Below are 12,367 nucleotides of genomic sequence, written 5' to 3'. Positions count from 1 at the left end.
ATTATTATTATTATTATTATTATTATTATTATTATTATTATTATTATTATTATTATTATTATTATTATTATTATTATTATTATTATTATTATTATTATTATTATTATTATTATTATTATTATTATTATTATTATTATTATTATTATTATTATTATTATTATTATTATTATTATTATTATTATTATTATTATTATTATTATTATTATTATTATTATTATTATTATTATTATTATTATTATTATTATTATTATTATTATTATTATTATTATTATTATTATTATTATTATTATTATTATTATTATTATTATTATTATTATTATTATTATTATTATTATTATTATTATTATTATTATTATTATTATTATTATTATTATTATTATTATTATTATTATTATTATTATTATTATTATTATTATTATTATTATTATTATTATTATTATTATTATTATTATTATTATTATTATTATTATTATTATTATTATTATTATTATTATTATTATTATTATTATTATTATTATTATTATTATTATTATTATTATTATTATTATTATTATTATTATTATTATTATTATTATTATTATTATTATTATTATTATTATTATTATTATTATTATTATTATTATTATTATTATTATTATTATTATTATTATTATTATTATTATTATTATTATTATTATTATTATTATTATTATTATTATTATTATTATTATTATTATTATTATTATTATTATTATTATATATTAAATTAATTATTATTACAAATAAATAACAAAATTAAATTATTCAACATTTCCATAGAAAAAAAGTGATTTTTATTCCTGAGGTTAACATATTATGGGTATTACAGTATCGAGGCTATGAAATTTTAGTTGGGTATGTTACATACCATCGGAAAGGCTAATGTGTCTAGTTTCTCTGCGTAAGTTTAATTTTTAAGGTTTACACACAAATATGAAAAAAATTAAAATAGTGCAAATTTAAAAACCTTTGTCTTGAGTTACAAAACATTTATTTTGATAGATATCCCACTCGCATCCCACTAAGCGACCAAAAAGGTTTTAAAGGAAAAGACCTAAGCTTTATTTTGAGAAAAAAAAATTAATAAAAAAAGAGTCCATTTTGGAAAAAAAAGTCAAAAAGGTTTTTGATTTTTCAAAAAAAAGTAAAAAATTGTATGTCTTGAGTTACAAAACATTTTTTTTATAGATATCCCACTCGCATCCCACTAAGCGACAAAAAGGGTGTTAAAGGAAAACACATAAGCTTTCTTCTGAGCAAAAAAAAAAAAATTAAAAAATTGGTCCATTTTTTAAAAAAAAGTCAACAAAGTTTTTGATTTTGCAAAAAAAATCAAAAATTTTAAATCTTGAGTTACAAAATATTTTTTTTGATAGATATCCCACTCGCATCCCACTAAGCGACCATATAGGTTGCTTAGGAAAACACCTAAGCTTTCTTAAAAAAAATATAAAAAAAAATAAAAAGGGCCCATTTTGAAAAAAAAAGTCAAAAATATTTTTGATTTAAAAAAAAAAAAATCAAAAATATTTTATTAAATTTTTTTAATTTTTTTTTCGAAAGATTGCATAAATAGCTATCTAAACTATTTGGGACACATTTTGCTAAGAACAATAGGTAATAAGTTATATGGATAAAAAAAACACCTGTTTGGCCAAAATGTCAAATTTTGACCTATAACTCAGAGAGTTCTTGACCGATCTAATTGAAAAATGGTGTCCGAATTACTATCCAATAGAACTAACATTGGTGCAAATTTCATCGCGATCGGTAGACATCGATTTCAAAAGTTGGTTCACTTGACGTGAAATGCCCCATATATAAGTTGTAAAAGACAGGTAAAAAATATATATTTTGCCAATTGATAACTAACATTATGTAAATGGGAAAACACCCAAAAAATTGCAACAATATTCATTTTGGTTTAGTTATTGTCACATTTTTATTTTGGATCAGAATTATCAGATCATCAAAATATTTTTCCTTTTTCAAATTCCAGTTGATATCTTGAGTTTTTTGTTAATTTTATTATTTTGTGGTAAAATAATACCTTATAGTTAGTGAATGTTCTGCTTAACAAATATTGTCTAAACATTTGCTTACCATCGGAAATTAGAAATAATAAAAAATTAACTCTTTTTTCCGCAAAAATATTAGTTTAAATAAAATACAATTTGATTTTTAAAATATTATTCAATTATTTCACGCATAAATCTCTAATTGTCAAAAGACTGTGTATTTTTACAACTAACTACAGAAATAATTGATTTAATTCGCTACAAGCAATTCTCAAAATGAAATGGTCATTATACAACATACTGAGCTAATGAGCTAAAAGAGCGACCTAGTTCATTTCAGTGAGCTGAGCTGAAAAGAGCGGTCACTTCACTGAGCTAATAAACCCAACTCTAATGTGTGTGCAATATTGTTCTTATGTATTTGTATCACGGGGGAACAAGAGCGTGCTCTCTCAATCGGTTTGGCGGTTAAATAATTTTTGTTAAAGTCTGGATCTCTTATATTTTTGTTAGCACTTCTATTTTCACCCTCCCCGTTCAAAAATATGTAGGCATTTCTGCCGTTTAAACTGAGTCTACTCTCATTATGAGAGTTCATATTAAAGACCTGCACAAGCTGCATTGTTTAACATGAAGACAATTGCCACATGATGCTTTTGTCATGTCATGTTATGTTCTTTTACCTTCTTAACAGCAACACGCAAAGGCAATGTATATCAAAACAAAATCAAATGCAGCATCATTTTAACAACATAATAACACACACAACATTAAAAAAATTAACAGATGCATGGATGACATGGAAAATAATTTCAAGTCATTTAAATCATGTATGAGGCATTTTTTGTATGAGATAATTTCAATTCATTTGTAGTATTTATTGTGTGCAATAAGAAAAAATTGACTATAAAAATACAACTGAAATTTATATTTATATTATATAGTAGGTCAAAATAAAAATACGAAAGGTACACCAATGAGTTTTTCAATGTTGTTTTGGAAAATTTTACAATATTTAGTAATATTTTACCTGTTATATTATTACTTAAAAAGGAATGCGTATTCCACGCATAAGCCATAAAATGCCAATAATTTTCATGGAATTAAAAATTTAATGTTTTTCACATACATATATATTTTAAATACTACCTGACTTAGGTACAACCGCTCGAATATTATTAACGGGACATTTAATAATTACATTGCAAAATAAAATAAAACTCCATGAACAAAGCCAATTGGCCTATTAGACGGTGTTTAATTAAAGAAAATTAAATTAATGTATAAATCCTTAACGGTGAAGTTTATAATATATTTAATGATTTATTATACACGTGTTTATTATACTCGTTGTAAAAACGTGTTTAAATTTAATGAAATGTCTCTGAATCTTTCGAGGCATAATTGCTACAAAAATATAAATCTACGAAAATGTTCCAATGGAACAAATGCAACTGCCCAACGATTTGAAGAAAAAGTGTAAGGCATTTCTTGCGTAACTTCACAGAAATTTTTTTCCTATTTTTTGTTTTCAAATAAAATCTAGGAGGCTTGAACAAAATTATTTAAATTTTCTAGTATATTTTTATGTTAAATTTTTCTTGGAAAATATTTAATTTTTTTATGATTTTCAGCTATACAATGAGAAAATATGGGATAAATTTACTGCATTTTTGAAATTTAATTATATTATTTACGCCTTTTCGATACATTTAGAAATATTGGCCAATATTGGGATGTTATACAAAAATATTTGAACTACATAATGCAATTTATTATAAAATAGCAACAAATTTGTGTAAAAAAAGCAAAAATTTCCTTCATGTACAATTTTATAATATTTATGATGATGTTCTTATTCTGAATGAAAAAAGTTTGGAAAAAATTCATATTCGATTAATAATATTTATTAAAAAATTCATTCCAATTATGAATTTCTTTTTTCTGTGTTACACTTTATTATTTATATTTTTTTAAAAATCCTTATATTATTTGCTATAAATATTTAAAAAAATATATATAATGCTAAATAATAATAGTTCTCAGATTTTCACAGTTCAGCAGTTGTGTACAATTTCATTCTGCTATGCAATTTTATTCTGCCTAACAATGCGACACTCACCAAATTATGGTGTTTTATTTTAATATTAAAACAATATTATATCAAAAGTTAAAACAGAATTAAATTATATTTTATGAAAATATTTGATTTATACAAAATGGGTAAATTGATTAAATTTTAAAATATTAAAGGGGTTGCCACAATATATTACATTTGGTATCTTTTTTATTCCCATTGCGGTGGTAAAATTTTATTCAAATAAATTTTAGTATCGTTGTAGGAGCTCATAGCAAAATATTTGTATGTCTATGTTAAATTATAGAAAAACATATTTTATGAAAAACTACCAAAAATAAACACAATTTTTATCCCTTAAGGGTTCGAATTTCCAAAAAGTACCAAACTTATATTTTTTATTTTTTGATAAGTAAAGAATACGATTTAAAATTTGTTTCTATGTTTATTGGTTTAAAATATATGTACATGGGGTGCCAAAAAAGTACCAAAATACAGTTTTTACCCGTTTTCTCCCATAAAAGGTTCGAATTTCAAAAAAGTACGAAACACCTGTCAGCTTATTTTTTAAATGGAGTAACATGCCATTTTAAGTTTTTTTGTATCTTTATTAGTTTTGAAGATATAAGGTTACTGAATTTACCCTTTTTTACCAACTAAACATTCCCTCCCCGGATCGTTTTGGGGAGGGAGGAACCCACAGTTAAAATTTCATGATTCTAGCTTCAGCCATTTAAGCTGTGCTATGATGTCAGTCAGTCTGTCAGTCAGTAACGTTACTTTTTATACCCTTCACATTCGTGAAAAGGGTATATATAAGTTTGTCATTCCGTTTGTAATTTCTACATTTTTCATTTCCGACCCTATAAAGTATATATATTCTGGATCCTTATAGATAGCGGAGTCGATTAAGCCATGTCCGTCTGTCTGTCTGTCTGACTGTCTGTTGAAATCAATTTTCTGAAGGCCCCAGATATCTCCGGGATCCAAATCTTCAACAATTCTGTCAGACATACTTTCGAGAATTTTGCTATTTAAAATCAGCAAAATCCGTCCATAAATAACGGAGATATGAGCAAAAATCCGAGACAACCTCTGAAAATTTCATCAAAAAACACAATGTATTGCATGCTTTGACAAAAAAGCAACAAAACGAATGTTTTTGGATGTGCATGCTTTGCTTATTTTGTTTTTTTTTTGCGATTTGTTTCTTTTGGCGTTGTTGTTGTTTTTTATACAACTAAACGTTTGTTTGGTTGTGTGTTGGTTTTTTTGACAAAAAAGCAACAAATCGTATGTTTGGATGTGCATGCTTAGCGTATTTTGTTTTTCTTTTGTGTTTTGTTTCTTTTGGCGTTCTTGTTGTTTTTTATACAATTAAACGTATGTTTGGATGTGTGTTGGTTTCATTGGCTTGCGTATTTTGTTTTTGCTTTTGGTGTTTTGTTTCGTTTGGCGTTGTTGTTGTTTTTTGTGTTCTTGATAAATTTAGGATGCTGTACGCTGGAAGTGGGCAATATACATACATATATACTAATTATAAAAAATAATAATGCATCCACAACAAAGGTGAAGGGTATATAAGATTCGGCATAGCCGAATATAGCACTATTACTTGTTATATATAGATTGCTTAATAATTGTATTATCTAATGAATTATTGCAAACATTTTGGCAAAATAGTCATATAGTGGCCAATATTTTAAGATGAATTATAAATATCTGAAACTTAAAAAATATCTTTAATCATAATAAAACATCCATAAACATTAAAGCATTTCATGCTCTTAACAAAATTTAGTGAATTTCGCGCATATTTTCTCATTTTGTAGCTGAAAATCATAAAAAATTTCAAAAGAAAATTTCAAACCTTTTTGAAAAACATAAAAATGTAAATGAAGGGGTTCAAGTGCCTTTTTTCTCAAATTGAGTTAACATATGGAGTTAGTAGGTGAAGTTCAGAGAAGTTCATAGCACAAGAGTTGAACGTGGGATTCTCATCCGTTAGCGAGATATGGCGAACAATTCTAGCACTTGTCATTAAAATACCTGTTTCGGTTGGAGCACAAGGGGAACATGAGCACTTAAACCCCTTGTGCTCTAAGCAATTATTAAAATTAATTTTTCACATTGACTGTTTTAGTGAATTCAGATAAGTGATCAGCTAAAATCTAGCGATTAATTCCATCACTTGTTATCAAAACACCTGTTTCAAATACCTTTGTGGATTATTTTCCAAAAAAGAAAAAGTAACATAAAATAATGGAATCGAGTATATTAATAATTGTTGATTTTTTATTATTTATTAAAAATAAGTGAATCTGAAAATAATATTGACGAATTTTTTGAATCTGATCATTTCATACAAAGATGATCTTATGAATGTGCAAGAAAACTTCACCAAACTAAATCTGAAAGCTCGAAATGTTGACCGAGTCGTGTAGTTACTACCACAACTTCCTCCAAACAGCGTCAAAACAATAATATTCCAGAAATTCAAGAACCTACAGGATCTTCTTTGCTATATACCACCAATTTACCATGAATTGTTTAAAGCACTTCTTCACGATAGAATGGAATAAATTCCGGAAAGAATCGAAAATCAAAGTGAGGATGACCCCGATGATGTCATGGAATCTGATTATGACGACTAAAAAATGTAACAAAGAACCATAAAAGCTTTTCTTAATAAAATGTTAATAAAAAAATTGAGTCTATGTGGTTTTATTTTCAGGTAATTCAGAACTTTGAAAAAAATTAAAGCATAAGGGGTATAAGTGCGACTTTCCTCACTTCAAAGGCAATTTTTGGGTATTTGTATATGGGGCATTTCACGTCAAGTGAACCAACTTTTGAAATCGATGCCTTCCGATCGCGATGAAATTTGCACCAATGTTAGTTCTATTGGATAGTAATTCGGACACCATTTTTCAACAAGATCGGTCAAGAACTCTCTGAGTTATAGGAGGTCAAAATTTGACATTTTGGCCAAACAGGTGTTTTTTTTATCCATATAACTTATTACCTATTGTTCTTAGCAAAATGTGTCCCAAATAGTTTAGATAGCTATTTATGCAATCTTTCGAAAAAAAAAAAATTAAAAAAATTTAATAAAATATTTTTGATTTTTTTTTTTAAATCAAAAATATTTTTGACTTTTTTTTTTCAAAATGGGCCCTTTTTATTTTTTTTTTTTTATTTTTTTTAAGAAAGCTTAGGTCTTTTCCTAAGCGACCTATATGGTCGCTTAGTGGGATGCAAGTGGGATATCTATCAAAAAAAATATTTTGTAACTCAAGATTTAAAATTTTTGAATTTTTTTGCAAAATCAAAAACTTTGTTGACTTTTTTTAAAAAAATTTTTTTTTGCTCAGAAGAAAGCTTATGTGTTTTCCTTTAACACCCTTTTTGTCGCTTAGTGGGATGCGAGTGGGATATCTATCAAAATAAATGTTTTGTAACTCAAGACAAATGTTTTTAAATTGATTTTTTTCATATTTGTGTGTAAGTGTTTCTAAAACCTTAAAAATAAAAACCACAACAACTGACCGATAATAGCCACTGGAGGGGTGCAATATGAGGCCGACCGCTATTAATTTTCCACCCCCAAAATTTGTCTGAGTTTTGTATCTTGCGGCTTTTTTAGTCAATCCTAGAGGTAGTTTTCAGCGCACGTGATTTTCATTGTTAAAATATCAGGTGCCCCAGAAACAAATTTTTGGAATCAAGTGGAAATATTTTATGGCCCTTCTCCGAAGTACCAGTTTATTTATTATTTTATGACATTTGACTTTAAGAAGTGGGTGGAGAGGTAGAAGTTGACAGGTAGGTTATTTATATGGTGGTTTATTTTTATTATTATTTGTAACATTTGGTTAAACTAGGTACTTTAGTATGTAAGCCCTTCTTGACCCTAATAAAAGATTTTAGACTCATTCATTAAAACGTACTACCTATATGATCTTAAAAAACTATTTATTGTCATTCTGAAGACATACGGAAATCAGTTTTTTAGAAACAGCGTTAAAGTTAAGACGTGTGTTATTTACATAAATACTTACAAAATTCAAAATGTCTACGACTTCTAAAAAGGCTAAGGTTGAAAATGAAATTTATTCGTCTTTTTGTTTTAATCCCTTTAACAAAATGAAGCACAGATCATCAGATATGCGAAATATTTCCGACGGCTTATTAAAAAATTCCCTACGCTGTCAAAACGATTGAAAATTTGTGGATCATGCAGGAAAGAGCTCGGAAAGTTGAACGAATAACCGAATTTGAATAGTAATGAGCCTTGCGTTGAAGTTATTCCAGATGAAGACAAAAGTAATTCCGAGAATGAAGACAGAACTGTTGATGATGATGGTTATTCTAACTTTTCAAATTCAACGAATGAGTGTCGAAACCAATACCATAAGGATGCAGTAGAAGTTCTTGAACAAATAAAAGAGAAATACAAAACGTCACAGAGTGAAGCTGAAAGAATTCAACTTCTCACGCTTGCTCCAAGAACATGGAGTTCTGCAAAAACAATGACTGAGTTTGGAACGTCTCAACGAAAAGCAATAATTGCTAAACAATTGGTTGCTGAGCATGGGATTCTCACACTCCCAAACAAAAAGAAGGGAAAAACTTTGGAGTGCGATACTAAATCTCTAATAACTCAGTTTTATCAGCGAGATGATATGAGTCGCCTGATGCCAGGGATGAAAGACTGGATGTCTGTACGAATCGATGGCAAGAAAGTTCAAATGCAGAAGAGAATGGTTCTCTGTAACCTGAATGAATTATTCGCAACATTTCAATCTGAATACGAGGATGTCAAAATTGGATTCACAAAATTTACACAACTGAGGCCAAAACATTGCGTTTTGGCAGGAAGCAGCGGAACTCACACAGTATGTGTTTGTATTTACCATGAAAATGTTAAATTGATGTTGAAGGAAATCAACTTAAATTACTTAAAAGATGATTCATCAGAAGATTTACACCATTACCGCGATTGCCTTAAATTGACTATGTGCCCTAATGCTACAACTTCTTGCCACTTAGGTGAATGTTCGAATTGCCCTGAAACCACATCCATCAAAGAAAATTTAATCAACTCTTTTGATCGAGAATGTATTGACGAGTTAAAATTTGAATCTTGGCTTCAGACTGAAAGATGCACACTGAAAACCATAATTTTAAATTTGGATGATTCCACTTCAATAACGACCAAGCAACTATATTCACAGTAGTTATTTACTACATGAAAGAAGAAAACCTGGAATACAAAAGTATGGCAATCATATCCGACGATTTAAAACATGACACCGTTGCAGTTTATGAGTACCAGAAGATAATACTAAATTATCTAAAATCAAAATTTACAGTAGAAAAGGTATACTACGTTTCGGACGGAGCTCGTCAACATTTTAAAAACAAAAGTAGCTTCGCAAATCTTACAGCTCATGAAAAAGATTTTGGAATGCCAGCTGAGTGGCATTTTCAGCATTTTCATCCTACTGCTCATGGTAAAGGAGCATGTGATGGTATTGGAGCAAACCTCAAAAGAAATGCAGCGAAGTATAGCCTCCAGTGCTCTCATCAAGATCGCATCTTAGATGCGACTGCTTTATTCCATTGGGCAAAGAATTATTGTAAAGAAACTAAAATAGTTTTTAGTAGCAAAGAGGATCATGAGGAAACATTGAAAACACTAAAGAGCAGATTCGATGCTGCGATAACAATCGATGGCACTGCTCAATACCATGCTATCATACCGCTTGTCGATGGAAGACTCAAATTAAAAAAAGTTTTCTGCATCTACTCAATGCGATTTCTTTCCAATGCCAAAAAAGAAGCCAGCAGCGAAATCAGTAGCTGAATCTAATAACGCCAAGAAAGGATTGACAAAAAAAAGCAGCTAATAAAGGTGACAAATAAGGAGGATAAAAGTATGGATATTTGACAATTTAAAAACTTCATAAATTAAGTGTAAAAATAGTTATTATATAAATTGATCTATTGTGATTAAGATTAAATTTTACAAAAATTATTATTATTATTATTATTATTATTATTATTATTATTATTATTATTATTATTATTATTATTATTATTATTATTATTATTATTATTATTATTATTATTATTATTATTATTATTATTATTATTATTATTATTATTATTATTATTATTATTATTATTATTATTATTATTATTATTATTATTATTATTATTATTATTATTATTATTATTATTATTATTATTATTATTATTATTATTATTATTATTATTATTATTATTATTATTATTATTATTATTATTATTATTATTATTATTATTATTATTATTATTATTATTATTATTATTATTATTATTATTATTATTATTATTATTATTATTATTATTATTATTATTATTATTATTATTATTATTATTATTATTATTATTATTATTATTATTATTATTATTATTATTATTATTATTATTATTATTATTATTATTATTATTATTATTATTATTATTATTATTATTATTATTATTATTATTATTATTATTATTATTATTATTATTATTATTATTATTATTATTATTATTATTATTATTATTATTATTATTATTATTATTATTATTATTATTATTATTATTATTATTATTATTATTATTATTATTATTATTATTATTATTATTATTATATATTAAATTAATTATTATTACAAATAAATAACAAAATTAAATTATTCAACATTTCCATAGAAAAAAAGTGATTTTTATTCCTGAGGTTAACATATTATGGGTATTACAGTATCGAGGCTATGAAATTTTAGTTGGGTATGTTACATACCATCGGAAAGGCTAATGTGTCTAGTTTCTCTGCGTAAGTTTAATTTTTAAGGTTTACACACAAATATGAAAAAAAATTAAAATAGTGCAAATTTAAAAACCTTTGTCTTGAGTTACAAAACATTTATTTACCAAAAAGGTTTTAAAGGAAAAGACCTAAGCTTTCTTTTGAGAAAAAAAATTAATAAAAAAAGAGTCCATTTTGGAAAAAAAAAGTCAAAAAGGTTTTTGATTTTTCAAAAAAAAGTAAAAAATTGTATGTCTTGAGTTACAAAACATTTTTTTTATAGATATCCCACTCGCATCCCACTAAGCGACAAAAAGGGTGTTAAAGGAAAACACATAAGCTTTCTTCTGAGCAAAAAAAAAATTAAAAAATGGGTCCATTTTTTTAAAAAAAGTCAACAAAATTTTTGATTTTGCAAAAAAATTCAAAAATTTTAAATCTTGAGTTACAAAATATTTTTTAAAAATATCTATTAATTAAAAAGCAATATTCCAGATAGCATCTAACATTTTTTATTGTAAATTAACTTTATTCTCATTTTTCTCATTATTAAACATTAGTCACTTGAATCCCTTGTGCTCTAAAACCCCTCAAATAAAATTGAAATTGAAATAATATTTTTCAAGCCTTTTAGATTTTATTTGAAAACATAAAATATGAAAAAATCATACTATTTAAGAAATTATTTATATACATATTTTATGCTAAACTTTTTTCTGTGTAGTTACATTTGCATAACATTATGTTTTCAAAAGAAATCCTTTTATAGTAACAAAAACATAATTTATATGTCTCATACGAGGCATAAATGAATTGAAATAATTTTCAATGTCATTCAAGACATTTGTTAATTATTCATTGTGCATTTTGTTTTGATCGGCATTATCTTTGTTGTGTGTTACATTTAAGTAGGTATGAAAAGCATAACATGACAAGGTCTACTGTGACAATTGTCGTCATGTTAAAAAATTCAGCTTGTTTAGACTTTTACATTATTGTTACAAGTTATCTACTTTTTACATTCCGTATTGTTTGAACAATTGTACGGATAATATTATATGTGTACCGAATATGTACAAAATCTAAATACCGTGAGTCAAAAAAGGAATACTTTTATATTTTTAATGAAATAAATTATATATTTGTATGAGAAGTAAAATCGTATAAATCCAATATATATTTACCAATGTGAAATCCTTCATTCAAAATTATTGCTTCCATATAAGACGTTATAAAGTTTATTAATTGTGCCAATAACGAACAGCGGAATGATGATTTAGATTCTTGCAAATAATGTGACACCGCAAAGTGGAAACATTTTTCGGACCATATCAAACAGTTCTAAATAATAAAGAAACATAATAATATCATTTGAAATTTTTTTTTTTTGTTAAAAAAATATATTATTAAATATTA

At 25.8% G+C, this 12,367-nt stretch overlaps 1 protein-coding gene across 1 annotated transcript in view; it reads right to left on the bottom strand.

The window, feature by feature from the left end:
* LOC135950621 (calcineurin-binding protein cabin-1-like) overlaps positions 1-12,367 on the bottom strand; it is a 355,739-nt gene that overhangs the window by 127,475 nt on the left and 215,897 nt on the right. Inside the window, exon 10 of the mRNA XM_065500153.1 lies at positions 12,136-12,292. Within this exon, the coding sequence (XP_065356225.1) occupies positions 12,136-12,292 (157 nt within the window). The remainder of the gene's footprint in view (positions 1-12,135; positions 12,293-12,367) is intronic.

The sequence above is a fragment of the Calliphora vicina genome, chromosome 2 (genome assembly GCF_958450345.1).
Source record: "Calliphora vicina chromosome 2, idCalVici1.1, whole genome shotgun sequence".
Taxonomy (NCBI): Eukaryota; Metazoa; Arthropoda; class Insecta; order Diptera; family Calliphoridae; genus Calliphora; species Calliphora vicina.
The sequence above is the reverse complement of the archived record's forward strand: the minus strand, read 5'-3'. Positions and strand labels throughout refer to the sequence as shown.